Here is a 26,304-nt window from a genome sequence, read left to right as displayed (position 1 = left end):
ACCATTGTCCCCATCTGGGGAGTGAACCAGCAGATGGAAGACCTCTCTCTCTCTCCCTGCCTCTTTGAAACTTTGCTTTTCAAATAAATAAATAAATCTTTTACAAAAAGTTCAATGAAAATGGAATTAAAGACATGCTTATTTTGGTGCAAAAAGTTTGGAATCCACGCATAAAAACGGTCTTCAAAATGTGTACTATGAAATTATGAAAATGTGTATTATGAAAAAAATGCATGGATTTCAAAGTCTCTGGCACCAAAATCTACATATCATTTTTTTCCCACATCATTTTGAAATTTTTATTTATTTGCTAGCCAGAAAAGTGGGCAGACAGAGAGAGAAGGGGAGAGGGGGAGAGTGCTCCCATCTGCGGGTTCTCTTCCTGAATGCCCACAATTGCTAGAACTAGGCTGGCTGAGGCTAGGAGCCAGAGACTCCGGCCAGCCCAGTTACTTGCCCTGTCACCTGCTGCCTCCTGGGGGGCGCGTTGGCAGGAAGCTGGAGTCAGGAGCCAGAAGCAGGTGTCCAACCCAGGCACTGCAGTGTGGGATGCAGGCCTCTTCACCAGCACCCTCCCCACCAGGCCAAACTCCCGCCCTTCTGCTCATCTTTTAATGCCATTTTTTCCCGAGTAACTCTCAGAAGTATACTTGTGTAATCAGTAAGTTCAAACAGAGAGACTTTTGTACTGTCCAGAGAGCACTTAATTATGAGTTTAATCAGTGAAACATTTATAAATGTCAGTTGTTAACCTGCCAACAATTTGTTTAAAAACTGGACAAATTCTCCAAAAAAGAGGTTTTACAGGAATATTCTCCAAAAGGTAAGTGATAAACCAGATCCACAAAGTTGAGTAACCCTTCCTGATAATAATAATATAATAATAATAACAATAACAAAACAACCTTAACTACTTGGAATTAAGGAAGAATCACATAATTCTGTGACTCAAAGAAGAAATTTTTAACATCACTCTGTAAATTATCAAAAAACTTTATTTTAAAAAATTTTTAAAGGTCTATTTATTTATTTGAAAGGCAAAGTTATAGGCAGAGAGAGGGAAACAGAGAGACAGGTGTTCCATCCACTGGTTCACTTCCCAAATGGCTGCAACAGCTGGAGCTGGGCTGATCTGAAGCCAGGAGTCAGGATTTTCTTCCGTGTCTTCCACATGAATGCAGCGGCCTAAGCACTTGGGCCATCTTCCGCTCTTTTCCCAGGCCACAGCAGAGAGCTGGATCAGAAGTGGAGCAACTGGGACTTGAACTGGAACCCACATGGGATTCCAGCACCCCAGGCAGAGGCTTAACCCACTGTGCCACAGCACTGACCCCTAAAAACTCTTTTTTAAACATCTTTTGTTGTTATCACTACTTTTCTTCTTTAAAAAAAAAAGATTTATTTATTTATTTCTTTGAAAGGGAGAGACAGAGAGATTTTGCATTAGGTGGTTCACCCCCCAAACAGCTGCAATGGCCAGAGCAGGGCCAGGCCAAATCTAGGGCCCTAGTACTTGGCGCTCCATCCAGGTCTTCCTGGATGTGTAAGTGGCAGGCGCACAAGCATTCACGCTGTCTTCCACGGCCCTCTCACACACACTAACAGGGAGCTGGATTGGAAGCACAGCCCAGACTAGAGCCAGCATTCATATCATATGCCAGTGTTACAAATGGTGGCCCAACCAGCTGCGCCACGATGGCATTCCAACTAAAAACCCTGTAAGTTAGTAGAAATGTTGCCATTATGTATAAACGTTGATATACAGTTAAAGGGATACTCAGAATAATGTATCGCATTAAACTAACTTTGTAAATTTTTTTTTTTAATTTTGTTTCTTTGTTTGAGAGGTAGAGTTAAAGACAGAGAGAGAGGGAGAGACAGAGAGAGCGGTCTTCCATCTGCTGGTTCACTCCCCAAATGGTCACAATGGCAGGAGCTGGGCTGATCCAAAGCCAGGAGCCAGGAGCTTCCTCCAGGTCTCCCACAAGGCTGTAGGGGCCCAAGAACCTGGGCCATCCTCCGCTGCTTTCCCAGGCCACAGCAGAGAGCAGGATCAGAAGAGGAGCAGCCAGACACGAACTGGCACCCATATGGGATGCCGGCACCACAGGCAGAGGCCTAGCCTGCTATGCCATAGAGCCAGCCCCTAGTTTTGTGATTTTATAATTACAAGAATATTAACAAAATAAGTCAACTTCAGAAATGATGAAAAGGAGCAAACAATTCCAAGCACGTGGGAAGTAGGAATATTTGAGGATAAAACTGAAATTAGTCTGTTATAAAATAATCAAATGAAAACCAAAACATAGGAATGACAAGGAAAAATCTAAGTCTGATAAGGGAATAACACAGAACACACACACACCTCATAACTTCAGGTGTAACTAGACATAAGGAAGAGGCCAAATTAATTATGAGATAATATTATGTGCAACCCAGAGATAATACCTCTGAAGTTCCACAGAAAATTATTTTCCAGAAGAAATACAAATCACACAAAACTGCCTAATGACTCTAACACAGCAGTAATCAAATACAAAGCAGGGAGTAAGAGGTAACTACACTTTATTTAAAAATGCGGGAATGACCATGCATTTAAAAATTATTTATTTATTAATTTTTTGAAAGTCAGAGTTACAGAGAGAAGGAGAGGCAGAGAGAGAGAGAGAGAGAGAGAGAGAGAGAGAGAGAGAGAGTTCCATCTGCTGGTTCACTCCCCAGTTGGCCACAATGGCCAGAGCTGCACTGATCTGAAGCCAGGAGCCAGGAGCTTCTTCTGGGTCTCCCATGCAGGTGCAGGAGCCCAAGGACTTGGGCCATCTTCCACTGCTTTCCCAGGCCACAGCAGAGAGCTGGATCAGAAGTGGAGCAGCTGGGATTCAAACTGGCGCCCATATTCAACGCCTGCACTGCAGGCATCCGCTATACCACAGTGCTGTCCCCTGCAACGGATCTCTTCTAAATGGCCTCTAACTCCAAGGAAACTTCAAAAAGTTGGTGGCACATGGAATTAAAAGATATATTTATTTGGATGCAAAAAATCCAAATCCATGCATTCAAAAGATCTTCAAAAAGTTCATGAAAATACATGTTACAAAATAACTATGTTTGGGCTTCACATTCTTTTGCACCAAAACAAACATATCTTTTACATTCCATGTTCCGCCCATATTTTGAAGTTCCCTCTTGTTCAAGTGCTTCGTTTTGATCCTGGGATCTTCTTTTTACTCTCTTGTGAGTGATCAGATTAAGTCCTGTGGCTTTTTCAGACTCTTATAATGAGGATAATCACAACCTGTAGCTGATAAGGATCCAGGTGAGTGAAATCATTGATTCAACTCAGAGGCAAACAAATTGTCATTTTTGCCTAATGGCTCCTGGCTGGTCCTGTGCTGTGAGGGACTTAGTATTGTGCCTGTACTGTTAGCAACAACATGAAGAAAATATATCATTTCTTTGTCATTTAAAACAATTTAGTGTTTTCTTTCTCTTACTAACAAAAACCTTAAGTGTGATAAAATGTTCTTGGTTGTCAATTCTGAAAGATAATTACATGAGGGTTAGCTATATTATGCCTTCTTTTCTTTTTAGAAGTTTTTATTGAAGCAGAAAATGCATGCAAAAAGCCAATGTGTGACAAGTGAACAGCATTCTTTGAAAATTAATCGTGGGCATAGCTTATGTAAGTTTTGTGTTACACCCTCTTCCTGTCAGTAAAACGTCTAACAGATTGTGTACATATGTGTCTGTGTCTTGCTCTGTTTCTGGAGAGCTGGGGGTAAACTCTGACTAGCACGCCACTGGCCAGAGGCAGCAACTGGTAATGCTAGCCCCAGGCCGGGTGGGAGCCACTGCTGGGGTTTATTGCCCCAGAGCTTGTTATTTAAAACATAATGAATGGCATGTCAACAGTGAGGACTTGAGGTTTCACCTACCAGCTCAGAACTCATCGTGTGCTTGAGGGATTGGTCTGGCCCCGCCATGCCCTCCGGTGGCAACACTTCACTTGAGTTAGGCCACGGCGGGCTTTCTAGGTGCATCCAGGGACCACCCAGTGGACCCCCAGCCCCTCCCTGTTGCCCTCCGACCCTGTGCTGAGTGCCAAGCACCGCTTGTTCCGTGTCTGTGCTGTGGATTTTCTCTGTTCTTTACTTGTCTCGTAACAGCACAAGCTGAACCACAGATCCAGAAACTTGGCAACAACAGCTCTAAATTATAATCAAATGAATTTTCATTTTTTTAAAGATGTATTTGAAAGGTGGAGAGACAGAGAGAGAGAGAGGCAGAGAGAGACAGAGACAGAGAGAGACAGAGAGAGAGAAAATATGTTCCAACTGCTGATTCACTCCCCAGATGGCTGCAATGGCTGGGGCTGGGCCAGGCCAAAGCCAGGAGTCAGGAGCTTCTTCGGAGTCTCCCATGTGGGTGCAGGGGCCCAAGGACTTGGGCCATCTTCTGCTGCTTTTCCCAGGCCATTAACAAGGAGTTAAATCAGAAGTGGAGCAGCCAGGACTCGAACCGGTGCTCATATGGATATGGGATGCCGGTGTTGCAGGTGGTGTATTAACCAGCTATGCCACAACACTAGCCCTGAACATTCATCTTCTACTGATTTAAATCCTATTCATCAACAATGATTTATCATATTAATCACTTAATTAAAACATACATGAAAGAGCTTTGAAACTATTATAAGCTACTAAAGGAAGATATCCGAAGGATAGACATTAATTTCTAACATATTTAATTTGATGCTTTATTAGTAAATATCCATAAAAATTCAATTTGTTACAGCTTCAGTAACTGGTGATATCTCTCTCTCTATATTTGTTATTTATCTTTTCACTTTTATCTTTCTAGCTTTTCTTGTCCTCTCTTTCCACCTTCTTTGCCTTTTGTCTATCACTTTAATGTTACCTCTGAAGTTCAAGGTCAGTAATGTGGTCATTATCCCTTTTTATTAAAATTCGTACTTTGGCCTTCATTTTGCCTAGTTTAAACACTGATATTATGGACTCATGCTAATTAGCCTGAATGGCCAAATCTCCCACCAATTAAGCAAATGTAGAAATTGCAGGTTATTTCGGTTTACTCTATGCTAAGGTTTAGAGGAAAATAATGTGATGAATGAGATCTTTGATGAATGCCATCAACCCAGGACAACCTGTTATCTCCTCATAGAAGTATTTCTTAGTGTTACGGTATCATGAATGGAATCACGTTTCAAGTTCACTGCACTCTAGGTTTTGACCACAATTGTCAGATTCTTTATGTTCCAACTTAACTTTCTCTATGTTCCAACTTATTGATAAATTGGGCATCTGTATGTACAATGTATGTACAATGATGATGAGCCAGTTTTAAGTTTGTTTTTTTTTTGTTTGTTTGTTTTGTTTTTTTTTTTTTGACAGGCAGAGTTAGTGAAAGAGAGAGAGAGACAGAGATAAAGGTCTTCCTTTTCCGTTGGTTCACCCCACAATGGCCGCTGCGGCCGGCGCACCGCGCTGATCTGAAGCCAGGAGCCAGGTGCTTCTCCTGGTCTCCCATGCGAGTGCAGGGCCCAAGCACCTGGACCATCCTCCACTGCACTCCCGGGCCACAGCAGAGAGCTGGACTGGAATGGTGTTATAAACAATCATTAGGTTCCCAGGCTAGCCCCTTAGAGTAAGCAAATACGATTGTAATGGTACCAGACTATGTCCTAGTTTCTGGAAAGAGAGAAGGAGGAGGAGAGGGAAGAGGAAGATGAGGGAGCAGCAGGGGGAATGGGGTGGAATGAAGGGTAACGACACACAGAAAGGGAAGGGAAGGAGAGAGGTGCTAAAGGGAGGAGCTTTTCCTGGGGTTCCACCTGTACACTCAGAATTTTGAGATTTATGCCTTTTTTTTCATATCCTCCCATGGTCACTTCTGCATCCCTGTCTTTGTGATCCCAGTGCCCTCAGTTAGCCATCAGGTCCAGCCTCCTCAAGCCTGTCTTCCCTCCCTCTCCCAGACTCTCCAAACTTCCACTTCTCAGCATATCTGTTCCCAGCAAGGTATTGGGAAAACACCAGCCTGAGATAGACTAACATCGTGTGCAATTCGCAGCCCCCGAAACCTCCGAGATCCACCATTTTCTGCTCAGAGGAGTTCCAGGCAAAGCAGTTAGAAAATAAAATAAAAACAGAAGTTCTCTCTCCCCTTGGTTCTCTTTGGACGGTTTCAGTCCCCCATGGTCAATGGCAATCTGACAATAATGAATGGAAAATTCTGGAAATAAACAGTTCATAAATTTTAGACCTCACACTGTTCTGGGTAGCATGATGATAACTTGTGGCACTCCTTTCCACCCTGCCCAGGGTGTGAATGCTCCCTTTGTCCAGTCTATACACCCTGTGTCCATTACCCATCACAGTTATCAAACTGCCTATGGTGGTACCAGAGTGCTTTTGTTCAAATTACTCTTGGTTTACTCCATAAAGCCCCCAAAATGCGAGAGTAATGATGCTAGCAATTTGGATGTGCCAAGGAGGAGTTGTAAAGTGCTTCCTTTAATGGAAGTACAATAAGATATATATACACACATATATATGTATATATATACACATACATACATATATACATCTATCTATATATATATAGAGAGAGAGAGAACCACAGTCCCCTAAATTTTATCTCAGTAAATGTACTGTGTAGTTGTTCTATTTTGCATTAGTTACGGTTATTCATGTCTTACTGTGCCTGATTTGAAGTGTTACCAATGATATGTTTGTATATCACCTACAGGTCCTGGTACTATCTGCCCTTCCTGGTATCCTCTGGGGGGCTTGGAAATGCATCCCCCTTGGATAAGCAGGGCCATTGTTAATACTGATACCCATGGAGTCTTCCTGCCTTCCAGGAGGGACCCCCATCTCATGGCCTTATCCCCACATTTCACGTGCAGGCAGGACATGGTTCAATGTTAGTAAATGACCGTGACGACACAGCTTGCGTTGCTTGCCACTGGGAACGTCTTAAAGTAAGAGAAATCCGGGAAGTCGTGGGCGGTGCTGGTGACGTTCTCCACACTGTATGATTTTAAGGACGAGTCCCTGTTGAAGAGAGCCACGTCCAAGAAGGAGATGTGCAGACACGACGGCCAGCCTTCGGTGTCACCGTCCCCGCCGCCGCGGATCAGTAAGCTCTGCTCGGCCGATGCATACTTGCTCTCGGTGTTGATGCGGAGCCGCCTCAGCCCACAGATGGCCAGGTACGCGGCGGGGAGGGTGTTGGTGCTGCACAGGGCGAGCTTCAGGTCCTGGACCAGCGTGAAGTTCAACAGGCGGCCCAGGGCGGACGTGTCCGTGAACCAGACGGTCAGGTGGCCGTGGTAGCTGGCTCGCTCCACCGCCAGAGGCAGGGCCGTTTTGCAGCTGCACATCAGGTTGGCCAAACTGTAGTCACAGTCCCGGATGTCGGCGGAGCAGGTGCAGTTCCGAATGGCGTTTTCCCGGGCGAGAATCAGGGTGCTGTTCTTCTGGCCCGCGGTGCCGCGCTGCAGGACGAAGACCCCCAGGGTGCCGAGCAGAAGGAGGCAGTGCCCGGACGGCGGCCCCATTCTTGCGTCATCAGCCAGTCCGTGGGAACTCACCTGAAAGGAAATATGCCGCTCTCTTATCACAGCCTCTCAACAGAAAGACACAGCGTCTGGAGGAGGAGACGGATGGAGGAGGAGTCCCCTGAGGCTCCCGCTGAGAACCTCTCTCCGGGGCAGTTCTAACACAGACAGGTAAAGCCTATGCTCAAGGTCCTTTTCCCAGAGCTTCCCGAGGGCGGACAGGCAGATCTCCCAACACTGCATAAACCTCGCAGCTCTGTCTGCTGACCGGACCAGGAGGGGAACACGCCAACAAGAGAGTAAGAAATAAGCGCTGATAAGTGCTCAGGATAAGGTGGGAAGTCATCCTATTTTAAAGAGAAATACCAATGCTGGGATTAAGGGGGTGAGTGCTCTCTGGTGCCTGGCATATAACAGATGAGTGGTCCTTATTTATGGGGTGATTGGAACAAGCTAAGCCTTGTGTGGCAGAGAGCATCAGACCCCAGGTCTATAAAAAAAATACTCTCTTCTGTACCTGGTCATTGACGAGAAGCCAAATATACAATTTAGTGCATCTGTATTTCCTGAGCACGTTAGGGATGGCAGGTCCTAGAGATGAGACCTCTGAGAGGAAGGGCCAGAGTCATGGACAGGGCCACCCAGGAAGTGCTGGGAGGGAGACGCAAGGGTCATTCTGGGAGATGAACGGTGTCCAAAGACAAGGATGACAGCAGGAAAGAAGTTAGGCAGCCCTGCCATCCTTAGGATGCAAACCGAGGCTGCAGGGACAGAAGAAAGCAGTGAGAAATCTGAGGGTGGCAAAGCTAAACACACCAGGGATCAGGTAGACAGGGAGGCAGCACACAGGTGGCTCCGCAGGGGGCTGGCACGTAGGGAAGGTGAAGTTGCCCTTAGCTCAGTAAGTTTGAGCAGCAGGTGAGATTTGGGTTCACAGCAATCGTAACTATACCCATCCACCCATCCATCTGCTCATCTGTCTGTCCACCAATTCATTCCTCCTTATGAAACTGACCTTACTTATTAATATTTCCCCAAATTAATAAGCTCTGTGGGTTCTTGCCACATATTCAGAGAAGAATGCTGAATACTGGCTCAAATAGACCAGGCAATGTGGTAAGTTTTTAAGGATTTTATTTAGTGAGAGAAATGGGTAGAGAGTGAGGGCTTTATCTAAGAGAGAAAGAAAAGTTAGAGACTAAGTTGGGGTCCATACCAAGCAGAGAGCAGGCCAGGAGCCAGCTAAGTGCAGCAAGCAGGGAGCTGGCACCCCGAAGGCACGGGCAGCAAAGGCAACAAAGGGCAACATGGGCCAAAAAGGGGAGGGTCCACCGTGTTCCAGGCCTTTGATCCACTTCCCAAGGGGAGTGGTTATGTAGCCTGACAGGCAGGTAGACGTACAGGTTGGGGGTTAGGTAGGGGCAGAGACCACACAGCGGGTGTGGTGAAGACGAGGTCTTCCAGCTCACAAATCTAATTCATTCTATCCTGTCTGCCTGCCTACATCACATATATTCAAGAAACATCTATGCAGACTTGACGGGGTAGCAGGTGCTTGGCTGGCATTGGGGATCCCGTCCCTAACAAGACAATCTGGGCCTCAGCACTCAGGGAGCTTATTTTTTTTTAATGCATTCGATTCTGAACCCAATTTGCTGCGGTATCAAGAGCCCAAGGTCCGGCCAGGCTTGCACCTGAAGACCGAGAGACTGCACAGTGAGGAGGGAAGAGGAGGGAAGCGTCAGGAGCCAGGCAGGGCCCAGCACGGGCTTTGTGCCAAGCTGTGGTCTAGGCGGAGCTGAAGAAACAAAGACAAGACAGACCTGGACCTTCCCCTCCGAAGCAAGCAAGGCTGAGCTGAGAAGAGCCACACTGAACACACAGTTACAAGAACACAGCAGAGAGATGGGTTAAATTCCATTTGGGGACCAAATAAGGCAGTTTGTGGTGTTTTGTGCTTATTTAGAAGTTGTCACTGGATTTTCTTTAAAAGGCTTTATTAATACGGACACTCTGCAATATAAAAAAAGAGCTTTGAGAAACTCAGAGACTCAGAATTCTCCCAAAACGAGAGGCTTCACGGCTGTAAATAGTTTTAGAATCCGGAGGTGACTAGGAAGGTATGGGGAATAATAATTAAGTGTGGGATAATTTTAGATGAAACTGACCCAGATTCCATCAGAGGTTTCTGGGACTTCATGTCCCCGTAGCCCTATCATGCCAGAACTGGGAATCCTGCCGATACTGTGGGCTCACTCTGACCCCAGCCTTCAAGAAAAACGCAGGGGGCTGGCGTTGTGGTGCAGCAGGTTCCCATAAGGGCTCCGGTTCAAGATCCAGCTGATCCATTTCTTATCCAGCTTCCTGCTAATGCACTTGGGAAAGCAGTGGAAGATGGCCCAAGTGCTTGGATCCCTGCACCCATAGGGGAGACCTGGAAGAGGCTCCTGACTCCTGACTTTGGCCCAACCCAGCCCCTGCCTTTGTGGCCATTTGGGGAGAGAATGAGTGGATGGAAGATCTGTGTGCGTGTGTGTGTGTGTGTGTCTGTAACTTGGCCTTTCAAATAAATAAATACTTTTTTAAAATAGAAAAAGGCAGGCAGGGGCATACATACATCAGCCCAGCACCTGGGGAAAAGCATCGGACTCACTCTCTCCGACGCTGAGAGTGTTCAGAGGCCCATGCAGCAGCACAGAGGTGGGAAGAGAGGATGCGGATGTGGGGAATGCATGGGACTAGACGTCCCCAAAGGACTTTGTTGGAAAGACTTCCCAGCAGTCCAGGTCCTGGCTGGACCTCAGGGTGGTCCCTGCCTCCTGGGCAACATGGAGTCCAAAGGCCAGAGCACAAGAAGCCTCCCCAGGGTGTACAGTGTGGGGCCCACACCCCGATAAGCATGGGGGCGGGGGTAGTACAAAGGGGTCAGCCGGACGTTTCTCTCCTTTAGGTCTGAATTTCTGTCTCTGGGTTTGATGAATGAAGACAGAACACACTTTGACAAAACACCCCCACCCCCACCCCGCGTGCAGGTGTGTGTCTCACTGCCGATTTAGGTTTGTCCCTTAAAGACTCAGGACTTGGAAGCTTGGTCCCCACAGCAGTGATGTTAAGAGCTAGGGGGACTAGAGGGAAGCAGTGATGTCATTGAGGACGTGACCATCAGAAGAAACTAATGTAGTTCTGTGGGACTGGTTAGGTCTCACAAGCAGGTGGTTGTAAAAGTGAACCTGGCCCATCCTCATGTTTTGCTTCCTGTCTTGCCCTGTGAGCTCTCCCTTGTGTGTGCTCCTGCCAGTGTCAGGCTTTTCTGGCTTTCAGCTTCCAACACGATGAGCCAAATAAGCCTCTTTTCATTATAAAGAGAATCAGCCTCATGTATTTCATTGTAGTATGTGTGGGATGTGCCCAATTCCAAACTGCTTCATTTGCTGGAAGACTCCTCATGTTCACCTCTCAGAATCTTCAAGGATTTTTCAGGGACTTGGGGATTCCATTTCTGAGAAATGTGCTTGCCCAGCTCCCCATTGGATCCTCAGCCCCCGGCTCCCAGCCCCCAGCCGCCTGCCCCCAGTACTGTCTCTTGCTTTAAATCTGAGACTGCCTGCTCTTTGCGGGGACAGCTCCCTGCCTTCTGGCTCTCTGGTTTTCCCAGTTTCTTCACTTGAGTCTTTTCCTGTAATTGCCTTTCCACTTAAAAAACTCACTTCTTTCAAATTAAACTCATTTCTGAAATACATTTTGGAATCACATTTGGTTTTTAATTACCAATAGGGTTTGGAGAATGTCATTAGGTTTTTCCACAACTCTATTTTTTTTTTGTCTCTTGTGTTAAGTCTACAGCTGCACAAACATCATTGTTTGTGGCACTGCAAATCTGTTTGGGGCAAATGGTGCACAGACTGTCCTCCCCCTGACTCCGTATCTCCTTCCTGGTAATATCTTGTAAACACAACTGGTCCAGTTTGAAGCATTCCTGTTGGAGCCCAGCATAAACATTATCTAAATGTTGGGTGTAATTCTAGATTGAGAAGGAATCTCTGTGGAATTTGTTTTGAAGCTGCTGATCTCTGTACCTGCTGAATTCAGAGGTCTTGGCCTTCGTGTACCCAGTTGCCAGTATCAACTGCCACGGGGATTTCTTCAGCTGCAATGCAATACAAAAATAATATTTAAGCTGATTTGGAATAGTTGCTATGGTTTTTAATCATATTCAGTGATTCAAAGATGGAATGATCGTATATAGCATTCAACATCATGCCTGAAAAGTTTCACTGCATTGGTACCACCTGCGTTGTTTAAAGTTTATTTATTTTAATTTTAAAGGCAGAGTTGCTGAGAGGGAGAGAGAGAGATTTTCTGTCCACTAGTTAACTTCTCAAAGGCCCACAATCCCAGAGCTGGGAGAGTCCAAAGCCAAATGCCAGTTTCTCCAGCCAGGTCTCCCGTGTATGATAGGAACTCAAGTACTCGCGCCATCATCACTGCTTCCCAGAGTGTGCATTAGCAGGAAGCTGGATTGGAAGCCGAGGTGAAACTCAAGCCCAGGCCTCCAGCATGGGATGCAGGCGTTCCAAGTAGTGGCTCAACCCTCGGCCCCAATACCTTCCCTTACCTGAGTTTGGTCGTGGTTGCATACATTACTGTGTCTTGCAGTGCAGGATTGACGGATGCTTCCAGTGCCCACCAGTGACCATGTTCCCTTTTCCTGCCTACTGGACTTCATTCCCAAGCTTGTTGCAGTGGCTTGGGGCCACGTAACTGAGTTCTTCCACTGGTGGAAGATTCCGTGGAGGACTAGGGGGCCTTAGAGGGTGGCAGAGCTATAGATAAAGGCTGGACTCCCTGGATGACTGGATGGAACAGAGCACAGCCTTCTCCCCATCACTGGCATTCAACTGCCATGTGGGAGGAAGAGACCTTGACTTCTCCAAGCCATTGGATAATATCTTGATGCTGGTCACAGTAGTTGGCCTCCCCTAACACAGAAGGTGCTAATAGTATATTGCAATTGAAAAATTTTACATCTTCTTTCCTCAAAAGAAAATGAGAAATTAACATGTAAACAGTATGTGTTTGATGACAGCAAACGGCCTCAATCATTGGAAAATCAAAAATCAAAACAAAAAAAAAGTCATTACTGTCTGCTAGGGATTTGACATTTGCCCAAGAGAACTTGGAACATACTCTGGGAACAAACAACTACAAGGGGACTTCAAAAAGTTCATGGAAAAAGGGAATTTAGAAATAAGTTTATTCTGGTGCAAAATATTTTGAAATCCACACGTAGTTTTTTTTCTTTGTAATATGCATTTTCCAAAACATTGTGGCAGCTCCTTTATAATAAGACAGCATGATTGACTGCCTGTAAAGGATGCAGGTGAAGTGCTGGGTGGAAGAAGTGGAAAGAGCTCCCCAAAAGGGGGCGCTGTTTGGATGAGGTTGGGAAGGGATTGGGGCTGGGGAAGGGAGGCAGTGTAGAGGCAGGTAACCTGAGTGGCTCTGCAGCCCATGGCGAGTGGAGAGTGTGTGCCAGACGGCCAGGGGACATGAGCAAGACAGTGAGATGGGACCTCACCGGCCAAGCTAAGGACTTGTATTTCATGCTGGAGCAATTTGGTCTCCACACTCCTTGGATCTGCACCCCACCCACAGATAGTGTAAAATCCCTCCCCAATGGATAGAACTTTTTATTTCTAAAGACCATATATATAAAATCATATAAATATAATCTACATTATAAAAATATATCACCAGTAGGTTTTTTTTTTTTTTTAATTTAAGACACACTGTGTTTTGGCATAGTTGCTTAAGCCACCACCTACGACACTACACCCCAAATTAGAGCAACAGTCTTGCTGCTCTGCTTCTGCTCCAGCTCCCTGCTAATGCACCTGAGAAAGCAGTGGAAGGCGGCCTGAGTGGTTGGGTCAATTGCCACTCACGTGGAGCTCCGGGCTCCTGCCTTCAGCCTGGCCCATCCCTGGCTGTTGTGACTATTTGGGAAGTCAACCAGCAGATGACCTGTGTGTGTGTGTGTCTTTCCCTCTCTCTCTGTCACTTTGCCTTTGAAATAAATCTTTTTTTAAAATTAAGATGAAAAAATGAATACAGCGAGGCCAGTGCTGTGGCGAAGTGGGTAAAGCCGCCACCTGTAGTGCCAGCATCCCAAATGGGCGCTGATTTGCGTCCCGGCTGCTCCACTTCCGATCCAACTCTCTGCTGTGGCCTGGTGAAGATGGTCCAAGTCCTTGGGACCTGCACTCTTGTGGGAAACCTGGAGGAAGCTCCTGGCTCCTGGCTTCAGATCAGCACAGCACCGGCTATTGTGGCCATCTGGGGAGTGAACCAGCGGATGGAAGACCTTTCTCTCCCTGTCTCTCTCTCTCTGTGCCTCTGCCTATCTATAACTCTGACTTTCAAATAAATAAATATTTTTTTTAAAAAATGAATGCAAGTAAAAGTTTGGGGGCTGGCATTTAGCTTAGTGCTTACAGATGTCTATCCGTATCCTCTGTCAGAGTGCCTGGGTTCAGTATTTGCTCTCAGCTTCCTGCCAAGGCAGATGCTGGGAGGTAGCAATGATGGCTCAAATGACTGGGTTCCTACCATCCATGTGGGAGACCTGGATTGAGTTCCTGGCTCCGGGTCCCAGCACCCCAGCCATTGCAGGCATTTGGGGGTTGAATCAGCAAATGGGAGGGGTTCTCTCTCTCTGTCTCTGCCTGTCTGTTTATCTCTAACTCTCTCTCTATCTCTCAAAGAAAATAAGTGAAATAAAAGTTTGAATATTTTCAGCTCCATCCCACTCATTTGGCCTGAGCATCCCCTTTGATGTTAGCACCCCATTAGGGGTCCCTGCAAGAGGCAAACCCCGGGAGTGAAGGTTTACAGCAGGGGAGAGTGACGTGACCGCTTGTTTAGGAAGGCATCCGAGGATGCCTGGTAGAGACTGAGGAGGGGAGGGGTGGAGGAGGCCAGAGTTAGGGCAGTGAATTCTAAGTAAGAATGCTAGCTCTTTGTATTTCCATCAGCTGACTCCTAACTCAGACCCTCAGCGTGAATCTGTCTCAGTAGCTGGACCCCTCGGTGGTACAGAGACCTGAGGGTCAGGCTAAGAGACAGGGATGAGGGACCAGGCCCATTCCATCCTGTGGGCGTGCAGCTGAGAGACCCTCAGAGGGACCCGATGGGGTGGAGCCCAGCTGGGCAACACTGGGAGCTGTTTGTTGTCTTGTTCTTGGCCTCCCTACATGGCTGGCTCAAGCCGATGCCCCGCCTGGAGACATGCGTTCTGCTCCTGGAAGTCACAGCTCAGTTCCTTGTCCGTGAGGAAGGAGCCCTTGGCTGGCCTTGTTAGGACGGGCAGCAAGCCCACCTGCTGCAGTCTCTCTCCCTCACCGTGCCTTCTCCCTCATCCCAAGGTCATCCATCTCCCCCAACCCTCCGCCCCTCCCTTGGTTCTTTCCAGTTGCCCAATGCTGACACCTGCTCTCACAGGAGGGTCTGTTATCAGTTGTTCATGCCTTCCCAGGAATTTAAACCAACCAGTTCCTGCCCAGCGATAGTTCACATTAAGCCTTATCCGTGCCTTGCTCCTTGTTAGAGGGGTCACAAGGACTAAACCAAAAGTACAGGGGGGGTGGGGGGAGAGTAGGGGGTCCCCTGTTCTCGGGCCCAGGTCCTGCCTGTCTGTGGCTGTGCATTCAACCTTCCTGCTAAGTCAGGGGGACTGTGGGCTCCTCTGGACCACGTGGGCGAGGTGCTGGAGAGGGGCTATGTGAAGGCGTAGGGCCCTGAAATAAATCTCCTGGGGAAAAAGAATGGTCAGCATTTTTCTTTTCTCTGGCCATATTCCACAAATGCACCGGAGAAGCTGGGGTGGAGAGAAACGCTAGGTACGATGGTGTTTTAGAAAGGAGGGATGTCCTGGTGTCTACTATTTCAAAGCTGTACAGTTGGACGTGAATTTGGGTCTCCCCCCGTCCCCATGCTTTCTTCCTGTGATAAGTGTTGTCTTGTCTTTCTTCTTCACGTTCCACAGTAGCAGACTGCCCACTCCTGGTGTGAGCCACTGAATTTTCGCAGGCTCTTAGGCGTGTCTCACCCTGAAGGCACCACCCCACGCACGCCACAGCATCCTTTTGGCTGTGATTGACAGAGAGCACTGTGACAGAGAGGAGATCTGTTCACTGTGACTCAGATGCGATTGCTATCATTTGATTTATGAGTAGGATCTAAACTATATGATGTCTTCTGAGATATTTGCTCTCTAAAACAGAGCAGGTAAATGTTGGAGTCCCTGTACGTTGGAATTTAGGCAAAATTAGCTTCAGGCATGCAATTTGGGTCTTAAGAGGACGCAACTTGCAAAAAAAAAAAAAATCAAGATTGTTCTTGTTCAATTCACTATATGTGGTTGGACCAATCAGAGGAACTTTCTGGGTTTCATTTCTCTCAATAAAACATAGGATGATAATCCAGCCACCTAAGGCTATATTAACAGTGAAGCAAGTTGACTGCAGTAATAAACATATACAAATCTCTTAGTGTTACCCATAAGTACTAATTCTATCTAAGTAAATTACAAAAGACAGTGTTGGAGTCCTCTTCATAAACTATGACTTTGTAATCAGAATTATGGTAATATAAAACTATAATAATAATATAATAGCATGCTCTGTTAGGGCATCCCCCCAAAAAATGTAAAGTAACTGGCTCATTTCATGCATTAGTTGTATCAAAACTTTGAGTAGAGAATAGGTTCAACAAGGAACATTGATCTATTTGCACAAGTTTTCCTGTGACAAATCAAATCAGATTTGCAAATGTGCTCCTCTTCACTGTGGGCATTGGAAGTATCCCTTATCCAAGACACTCGGGACCAGACCTGTTTCAGATTTTGAATATGTTTGGATTTGGAATATTTGCACACACATAATAAGATGTCTTGGGGATGGGGCACAAATAAAGCACAAAATTCATCTATGTTTCACATGTACCTTCTACACATGGCCTGAAGGTGATCTTACACCTTATTTTGTATGTGTGCCTGAGTTTTGACTGACTTGTCACGTGAGGTCAGGTGTGGAATTTTTCACTTGTAGCATGTGTGGCCACTCAAAATTTCAGATTTCAGAGCATTTCAGGTTTTGGATTTTTTTTTTTTTGACTAGGCATGCTCAACCTGTAGTGAACTAGCCTGGGAAAGAGAAATTAATTATTCAAATCTTGTTTCTACTCATTTAAATATATGTAGAATGTTTAGAGGAACAGCAAGAAAATGGGATGTGATCAGAGCAAGGGACTTCCTGATGTGATTTAGCTAAGGACATAGAGATGAGAAGACCCTGGACTATCTGAACAGGTGCAATGTAATCACCAGGAGCTTTGTAAGACAGACCCAGGACAAGGCAGAGAAGAAAAGAGGGCTGTGACAGCTGAAGCAGAGATGCGAAAGAAACAACCATCGGCCACCTCTAGGAACTGGAAGAGGCAAGGGATGGATTTGCCCTGGGGGTCTCTAGCCCTGCTCACAGGTTGACTTGTATATATATGTATATACACACACAAGGAATATTTGGTAGCCATAGAAAGAATGAAATCCTGGAATTTTCAGCAACATTGATGGAACGGAGGTTACTACATTAAGTGAAATATACCAGACACAGCAGAAAAGACGGTGTGCTGTCTCTCAAATGTGGAATTTAAAAAAAATCTGAACTTAAAAGAGTAATTGTACAGGGGTGACAGGGTAGAGGAAAGATGGCTAAAGGGAGGTTGAATAAGGGGTACCAAAACAGTTAGATCAATCATGGATTCCGGCACTCCACATCAGTGAGACTACTATAGGTCATGATGATGGATTATACTCTGTGGAAAGAACTGGAAGAGAGGAGGGGGCAGCCGCCATACACAAAGAAAAGATAGGAAATAGAAATGCTCATTGCCTGATTTGATCAGCTTGCACTGTATACGTGGGCTGGAACATTGCATAAGATCCCATTACAAACTGCAAATCTCATGTATTAATCAAATTTTTAAAAACCATCATTTTTGGACCAATCGTCTCAACCCATCTTTATTCATGGCCATGCAGTAGCTGCTGACTGCTTCGTATGTAACCTATTACTTTCATTGGACTGGATCATAAGCCACATGAAACAGTTAGCAACCACTGCACAGCTAGACTGGGGCAGCTGTGTCTCCCTCACTGTTCTTCCGAAGCACCAAGTTCACGCTCTCATAGAGTGGTGAGTCATCCTGATGCATCTCAGGACGTCTTATGAGTTGAAGGGGGATTGTCCCCAGGTGCTTATTTGGAAAGTACAATTGTTGAGGAAGAGAGAAAAGGAGAATGAAGACAATGCATGGAGGCCGGGGTGGGATGAGCAGAGGGATGGGGGCAGAGGCATTTGTGTCTCCTCAGCCCAGACTTCCACCTTGGACCAAGTCTTGTGGATCTGCAGGCAGAGGCTACATGAATTGCTTTGAGAACTCTGAGCTATAGGGTACAAGGGGCCCTGTCCAGGATGACGCCGAGCGGAAGACAGAACCATTCTCATCGCTCTGCACTGAACCCAGCACAGCTCTGGCACCACGAGGACTGAGGTGAAGGCAGCAGCACTTGGACCATGCAGGAGAGCAGCCAGGGGACTTGCTCTCTGATCACTGAACCATCACTGCTCATTGGCGAAGGCAAAGATAGTCAAAGTCCAATGGCGATCAGGGACGGAGCAGGCGGAAGGACCACTGTGCCTAAACAAGAACCTCCTGGGGACGCTAAGGAATATGGGGAGGGGATTCTGTTGGGTAGATGTGGTGGTGAGGAGGAAGCAGGAACCTGCATCAGGTGGGTAGAAGCACGAGGCAGCAAAGCTGTTAGCGTGACTCTGACCTTCTCTGTGCCCTCTGGCTGCTGAACCAGGGCCTCTTCATCCCTGGCTGGGTTACTGCTTGCAGATCCAATTGCTCGAATCACAGAACCAGTCCCAAGTGCTCAGACAAGGTGAATGCAAATCAACTAAAAGGCAGCGAATTTGTATTTTGAAAATGCTGAGCTCAACCGGACAAAGATTTGCTCATTGGATGCTGGGCCCCTTGCTGTTGGCGTGCTAGAGATGCCAGGTTTCTGTTGTGACACAGATCTAATCTTGTTGCTGACTGGGGGTCTCCCCAGTCCTAGACTAGCACAGCACCCGATGCACGGGGGGTGCTTCAGGCATATTGATGTTCTCCAAGTGAATCCCTACAGCATCTAAGTAGCAAAGTATGTTATTGGTCCTTAACTACCTCTTTAGCCTTTTACCTCCAAGAATGGTGGGGTGTATCACATTATCAAATCAACAAGCAAAATTCATCTTCTACAGCAGGAATTTCATAGCATGGTGTAGGCACGACAGGGCACCCACAGTGGTTTTCGTGTATGGATACAGGGTGGAGACTTTACCTTACTTTCTTGTCATTTGGCTGGATATCGTACTCAAAAACCATTGAACAGTATCTGGCAAATATCCTGGGGGGCACCCGACCTCCAGCGACTTTACCAAAAAGTCTATTCCAAGTTCACAATGGTCTTGCTTCTAACAGGGTCACTTGTTGCTGGAATAGGGACCATAAACCCCAAGTCAGGACCCCTAGTCACTGTCCACACCCCTCCCAAGCCCCCAGGGGAACGTGACCAGAGTTTATACTCAGTTGTCCCTCAGTCTCCATGGGAGATTGGTTCTTGGACACCCCCCACCCCCCGCCATGGATGCCAACATCTGTGGCTGTTCAGGACTTGTGTGTAAAGCGGCACAGGATTTGTGCGTAAGCTGTCCATATCCCCTCCTGTACTTGAAATCATCTCCCAATTGCTTATAATGCCCGAGACAACGTTACTGCTATGTACATAGTCATTAGACTGTGTTGCATAAGGAGTAATGACAAGGAAACAAAGTGTGCCCATGTTCAGATATTTTCTATCTGTGGTTGGCTGAATTTGTGCACCCAGAACTCACAGAGATGGAGGGTCAGCTGTACCCTGGCCTCACGGGTACTTGTGAGCACCAAAAAGCCATTGCCCCAATTACCTGAGCTGAGGGTCTGCTGCAAAACTCCCCCACGGCCAACACGGAGCTAACTCAGAGAGAGCATTACTCAAATTACAGGGCCGGTGTCACAGAGGGGGAGGTTGCCAAGGAAAATGAGTCAGAGGCTTGGCCCTTTGCTGGGAGATGAGAAACCAGAAAAGGTGGGCAGCACTTTAATATTTTAATTGCCTGCTTCCAGGACAATAAAAGGGGATTCAGATCTTCCTCTCACAGGGGTACTTTGTTCCCTTCTCAAAGTGCCCTGGCTCCTACCTTGAGATGTAAGCTTGGGCTTTTCCCTTTCATCTGTGTTCAAGTTAAAGTTCAACCATTCTGTCTGAGAAAAGAATTCCATTTTCCTCTGGTGGTTTCAGTTACAAGTGGTGGAACCCTCAGATGTTTAAACCTTATTGCTTTCTTGAAAGATTTGTAAGAGATTTAAAGTCTCTTTTGGGAAGGACACCTAAAAGCAGTGTGGTTCCCTGAATGGGGACCTCAAACAGAAGAAGGCATGAGATAAAATCTGTGGAAACCCACATAAAGTATGGATTAGTTTAAAATAATAATGGATCAGTAGCGGTTCATTCTTGGTGAGCAATGTACCAAGCTGAGATGCTAACTCTATATGGGACTTCTTTGTATTGTCTTCACAATGTCCTGAAAACTATCCTAAAATAAGTTTATTAATTTTTTTGCAATCTTGTCTCCTGATTCATGGATGACTCCTTGAAGGTGAGTGGTGCTCCAGCTGAAAATTTGGGCTACATACAGCACCCATGACATGGGCTCTGGGCACAACCCCAGATGGGCTCCTCAGACCTCCTGGCCACAGGAAAGATTTGGGTTTCTTGAATGAGCTGGGAGCCTGTAAATGGGAAGTAGACTTTGCATGGGAAATAGATCAAAGCTGGGAAAGGTGCGGCATCATGAGATATTGTGGGAACCAGTCGGGAAGAGTGTGTGTGTGTGTGTGTGTGTGTGTGTGTGTGTGTGTCACTGTTTCTCTGAACTTCCATTGTGTGTTTTCACTCTCTGTTCTGGACTCGATTCCTCTCTCACGCACCTCCGGCTGCTTTCTGTTCCATACCTGCTGAGAAAACGTCTTTATCTCTTAGAAGGTCTTCAAATCTCCCTTCCCTCATGAAATGTTAATAGGCTAGGGCATAGCTGACAGCTCTTGTTGGACTCAAACCTATTTTTCGGAGAGTGTCACATCCACCTACCCTAAAATAAATTTAAAAACTTTTAGAAGCGATGAGAATGGCCCCACAGGGAGCACCTGTCTGTGTCAGATTTTTAAGCCACTCCCAATCAGGGTCCTGCTGCTGTCACTCCATTGCCACATTTCTCGTGAGGTCCCCTGCGACTCCCTTCCCCCGGTGTGCAAGCCCAATGGTTGACTTCCTGTTCTCATTTTGCTTGACTTCTACCAGCATTTGACACAATTGCCTTCTCCTTCCTCTTCAGGGAAGAATTTCGGGTTCTTCCAGGACACCACATTCTCCTGGTTTTCTTGCTGCTATGATGGTCACCCCCCCTCAGCCTCCTAGGTTGGCATCAAGTCTTCTTCCACTAACACTGCTGTGTGCCTTCCACTCAGGGCCTGGCTCTCTTCTCCATGGACCTCCACACTCTCGGTGGTTGCCCACAACCCCATGGATTTAAATGCCATCCATTGTTGACGAAGAACCAAGATAGACCTCTAACTACTCACCGCTTCCCTGAACTTCATGCCCCAACGTCTAAGAGACGTCACGTACAGCTGAGACTCCCAGGTGTCACGCAACATTCATGTGTTGTAACCACTATTGCTCAGTATGGGAGGTGGGGCTTAGTGGGAGGTGTTTGGATGGCAGGGGTGGAGGCCTCATGAAGGGTTAATGCCCTTCTCTTATTAGCGAGCTCTCAGGCTCATGGGACTGGATCAGCAGGCTGTTACAAGGAGAGGCAATCCCTGGTGTGCGCCCCTTTCTTTCCTTTTCTTTTCTTTGTTTTTTTTTTTTTTTTTTTTTTTTTTTTTTTTTTTTTGACAGGCAGAGTGGACAGTGAGAGAGAGAGAGACAGAAAGGTCTTCCTTTGCCGTTGGTTCACCCTCCAATGGCCGCTGTGGCCGGCGCACTGAGGCCGGTGGACCGCGCTGATCTGAAGCCAGGAGCCAGGTGCTTCTCCTGGTCTCCCATAGGGTACAGGGCCCAAGCACTTGGGCCATCCTCCACTGCACTCCCGGGCCATAGCAGAGAGCTGGGACAGAATCCGGCGCCCCGACCGGGACTAGAACCTGGGGTGCTGGCGCCACAGGCGGAGGATTAGCCTAGTGAGCCGCGGCGCCGGCCAAGCGTGTGCACCCCTTTCACAACTCCTCCTTGTCCTTCTGCTTTCCACCAAGAGTTGAAGCGGCAGGAAGCCCTCACCAGGGGTGCCCACCCAATTATGGACTTCCCAGGCTCCAGAGCTGTGAGCCAAAATCAACTTCTACTCCTTGCAAATTGCCCAGTCTTGGGTATTTTGCTCTTCCAACAGAAAAAAGACTAGGATATATGTAAAATATACAGCTTCTGATTCCCAAGACAATTCAGGCTCCCAAACAGAGGAGAAATGTTATTGCATCATTATTCTATTGTCCCTCAGCTGTGTGTTCCAGGACTAAGCTAGCTAGATATAAAAAATAGTCATTGATGACAGGTCATGTACTTCAAAACAAAATCGTGATGTCTCATGCCAAAAAAATGACAGATCATAGGGGCCGTCATTGTAGCGTAGCAGGTAAAACCATTGCTTGCAGTGCCGGCATTCCATAAAGGCGCTGGTTCAAGTCCCGGCTGCTCCACTTCCCATCCAACCCTCTGCTATGGCCTGGGAAAGCAGTAGAAGATGGCCCAAGTCCTTGGGCCCCTGCACCCGAATAGGAGACCCGGAAGAAGCTCCTGGCTCTGGATCCACCCAGTTCTGGCCATTGTGATCATCTGAGGAGTGAAGCAGCGGATGGAAGACCTCTCTGTCTCTCTGTCTCTCTCTGTCTCTGTCTCTCTCTCTCTGCCTCACTGTAACTCTGCCTTTCAAATAAATAGATCTTTAAAAAAAAAAAGACAAATCAGGAATGATACCTAATGAATTTTCAATTTATTAATAATATTTCATGAATATTTCTTTTATGCCAAGTAGTGCTCTAAGTGTTTCGCATGTTTTATATCATCTAAGCCTTGCAATCATCCTAAAGATATATACTATGGCCCCACTTTCACATCAGAAAATGGAGGCATGCAGAGGTGGCCAAGAACCTCTCTCAGAGCCAGTTAGCAACGGCCAACATTTAAACCCAGACAGCCAAATACACTGCGAGGAAGCTAGTGGGGCAGCAATGGGGAGGCCTGACTACAGCACATCTGTCACCATGGTGCCTTTCTACATGACATGGGTCCTCGTCAGAGTGAAGTCACCAATGGTTGCAAACCCTTCAGTAACTTCGATGACTTGGCGTCTGTCCCATGGTTTGGATCACAGGGGTTCAACTCCACAGCTTTGCCTGCTGCCCCTTGGGTCACACCCACAGAGCAGTGTGGTTTGTCCGTCCTGCTCACAGGGAACGCTCACTTACGGTGGCCCACAGGCTCAGGCACAAGGCCAAGGGCACTGGATCTTAAAGCTGGTAGTAGGAAAGCACTTCACAAAGTTCATGGAAAATGGAATGAAAAGGGAAGTTTATTTTGGTGCAACATTTTTTGAAATTCGTATTTTTTTTCCTAGTGCACATTTTCCGTGAACATTTTGAAGAGCCTTCATGCATGAAAAACACTGATGTGGAAAGGAATTTTCACACTTCCTTTCGTAAATGTTATTGGATTCTTATCTTTAGGAAATGTTCAATTTTTTCCAAAAAAATTAATGAAAAATCTTTTTTTCCCTTCAAACATATGACATTATTCAGTCTACAAGAAAAGCAGAAATTTCTCAAGGATCTCTGTTTTCAAACAAATGAGGTCTCTTCGGTATTTTAAAAGGAGATTAAAAAAATATATTGTACACAATACTCGTGAAACATTTCCTTTCCTCGATTTACAACAACATGCATTTTGCTAAAAACGCCCCCAAACATGCTCACAAACCAACGAAAAATGTGCAGGACCGGGGTCGCAGTACTAAAACGCTGCGCTCCTCTTGGCTTCATTATTCATCATTTACCATCTTTTTTCCACTTTTGGATAAAAAGACCGATTCAAGTCAACCGTCCCGTGCAAGTGCCAGCCCTCATCTGAACTTAGTTTCTTCTCGCCTTTCTGCGTTTTCCAGTGAGTAAACCCTGTAGAATCGAACACACAAATAGGCAGTAGCTATTCTACTCCTAACAGCAAGCATAGGGAAAAAGCCAGTGTAAGCAGAGGCTCTGAGAGCTCCCAGCTTTCTCTGTGGCCACAGTAAGGAGAAGAGATGGGAAACGGTCCTGTCTGAGGCTATTATTATCTCATGTCAAAGATCAGCTGAAAAGCATAGCCATGGGGATGGCGGGTATATCCGCCTCCAAGGAGTTCATCTATCGAGGGGCTGAGTGGGGAGATCATTTCATTCTTTGCTCAGTGTTTTTGGGAGTGTTTCCAGTTAAAGGCAGGATCTCGGTAAAGAGCAACGCATCTGCCTGGAAGCTAAAAAAAAAAAAAAAAAAAAAAAAAAAAGTTTCCCGGTGGAAGCCACCCCTAGGAGGTGCATCATGTTCAGGGAATGCAAATACTACGACCGTCTGAAGGTGTTTCTTCAGCCTCTCTCAGAATTCTCCTGCCACACAGAAATCCTGAAGCGATCAAAAGCTGTGGAACTAGACATGCTTAAAACAATCTTTTTTAAAAAGTGGAATTTACTCACATCTCTCCCTTGCACCGCGGGGCCGCTCCTCCCGGCTCGGCGGACCTTCGCCCTGGCTGGCCAGCTGGTCTCATCTGCGAGGCAGGCTGGAATTCGTGGCCTTGCACTTGCTGTTCTTTTCCGTGTTCAGAGGGCCAGCGGCCTGGTCATTTCCATGGCAACCAGGAGGAAGCTGCCGGCTTAGCAGTTTCATTACCCGCACAGCAGGGGAGAACCTGCCTGGGTGCTACTCTTTGGGGGGTGGGGCTCTAAAGAGGGAAGCTGTAAGAGAAACCTGGGAGGCTCCTGCTGAATACTGATCTGAAAGCCAGACACACACGTAGGAAATCCCAGGTGAGCCGGAAATCGAAGGAATTACATGTAGATTATGGAGATGCCTTGATCTTTGTATTTTCACAACACCTGCCTCCCTTTTTGGCCTGATGAGTGGATACTTAGGTTAAATGCCTGTAACCAGTGTCCTCTTACTATGAGTCCAAAGAGAAAATGCCCATTGCAGAGATCCAATGTCATTCTCCCTTCTTTGTTCAAGTATTGATTTCCACCATAAGACTAAGCTCCTTCCAGGGGCACTGACGGGTGGCACCTGCAGGTCTACATCCAAGTGGGGGTGTTTGGTCATTCCAGACTTCAGGAGATGGATTTCTGACTCCCTCATTGGGATGGGCACACAGCAATGCAGCTTCACAGACACCTTGGGAGGTGCCCAGGCCTGGAAGACCCTGGCCTTAGAGAAGTCCCTGGTGGCTGCAGCTGCCACTGTTTTGAATGATGAGCTTCTCGATGGCCTTGGCCTTGGGCACTCATCGTAGGCTGGCTGCACTTGGCCCTTTTTGGCGTGGTCTTCGTTTCTTATTTTCTTTGTCATAATGGAAGCAGGAGCTTTTCTTTTCTTTTTTTTTTTAAAGCTCATTCAAAAAGGGTTTAAATCCACAAAACAAATACATGCATGAAGAATATTCTGCATACATTAACTGGTGTCTTAGTTCACGTGGGCTGCTGCAACAAAAATACCATACACTGGGTGATTTATAAACAACACAGCTCTGGAGGCTGGGAAGTTCAAGGTCAAGATGCCAACAGGTTTGGTGTCCAGCGAAGGCCCATTTTCTGGTTCACAGATGGCGCCTTCTAGCTGTTTCTTCACACAGTGCGAGGAAGAGAGTTCCAGTGTCTTTGGCATGGTCCCCACGCAGGAGGGCTCCACCTCGGTGACCTAACCGCTTCTAAAGTCTTCCACTTCCTGTGTTCCAATGTATGCATTTTTGGGACACAAACATCCAGTCCTTAGCAACTGATGAAGGCTCACTAAATATGGGAGAAATCAGGTGGGCAGTGATGATGGAAGAAACATTAGGAGATTAGTTGATTTTTTTAATTACTTGGATATAGATTATCCAGTTTTTTTTTTAAACTTATTTATTTATTTGAAGGGAAGAGTGAGAGAGAGAAAGAGAGAGAGAGAGAGATTTTCCATTCTCTATTTCACTCCCTACATGGCTGCAACAGGCAGGACTGGGCCAGACTGAAGTCAGGAACCAAGATCTCCTTCTGGGCCTCCTATGTGGGTAGCAGGGCTCTAAGCACTTGGGCCATCTTTTTCTGCTTCTCCAGGTGTATTAGCAGGGATCTGGATAAGAAGTGGAACAGCCAGGACTCAAACCCGGTACTCTGATATGGGATGCCAGCATTGCAGGCAGCAGCTTAGCTTGCTGTACCACAATGCCAGCCACTATGCAGTATTTTAAAGAAAAGAGCAGAAGTCCACTAATACATTTATTATTCATCTAATGA

General features: G+C 46.5%; 1 protein-coding gene across 3 annotated transcripts; it reads right to left on the bottom strand.

Moving 5' to 3' along the window:
• Positions 1-651: 651 nt before the first annotated feature.
• Positions 652-24,918, bottom strand: EPCIP (exosomal polycystin 1 interacting protein). Of its 3 annotated transcripts, none has more exons than XM_008267185.5 (3): positions 24,511-24,902; positions 11,659-11,729; positions 653-7,615 (listed from the first exon to the last, which is right to left on the bottom strand). In XM_008267185.5, the coding sequence occupies exon 3, from the start codon at positions 7,580-7,582 to the stop codon at positions 6,947-6,949; it is 636 nt and encodes a 211-aa protein (XP_008265407.1). In that variant the 5' UTR covers positions 7,583-7,615; positions 11,659-11,729; positions 24,511-24,902; the 3' UTR covers positions 653-6,946. The 3 variants fall into 3 exon arrangements, 2 of the variants coding, with proteins under 2 accessions (XP_051715458.3, XP_008265407.1); XR_011388327.2 differs by lacking the exon at positions 653-7,615 and adding an exon at positions 10,653-11,558 and having other exon boundaries at positions 24,511-24,918; XM_051859498.3 differs by lacking the exon at positions 11,659-11,729 and having other exon boundaries at positions 652-7,615; positions 24,511-24,904.
• Positions 24,919-26,304: the final 1,386 nt, after the last annotated feature.

This window comes from Oryctolagus cuniculus, chromosome 4 (genome assembly GCF_051225735.1).
Source record: "Oryctolagus cuniculus isolate XC-2025 breed Fujian yellow rabbit chromosome 4, ASM5122573v1, whole genome shotgun sequence".
Taxonomy (NCBI): Eukaryota; Metazoa; Chordata; class Mammalia; order Lagomorpha; family Leporidae; genus Oryctolagus; species Oryctolagus cuniculus.
This window is presented reverse-complemented; position numbering and strand designations above follow the sequence as displayed.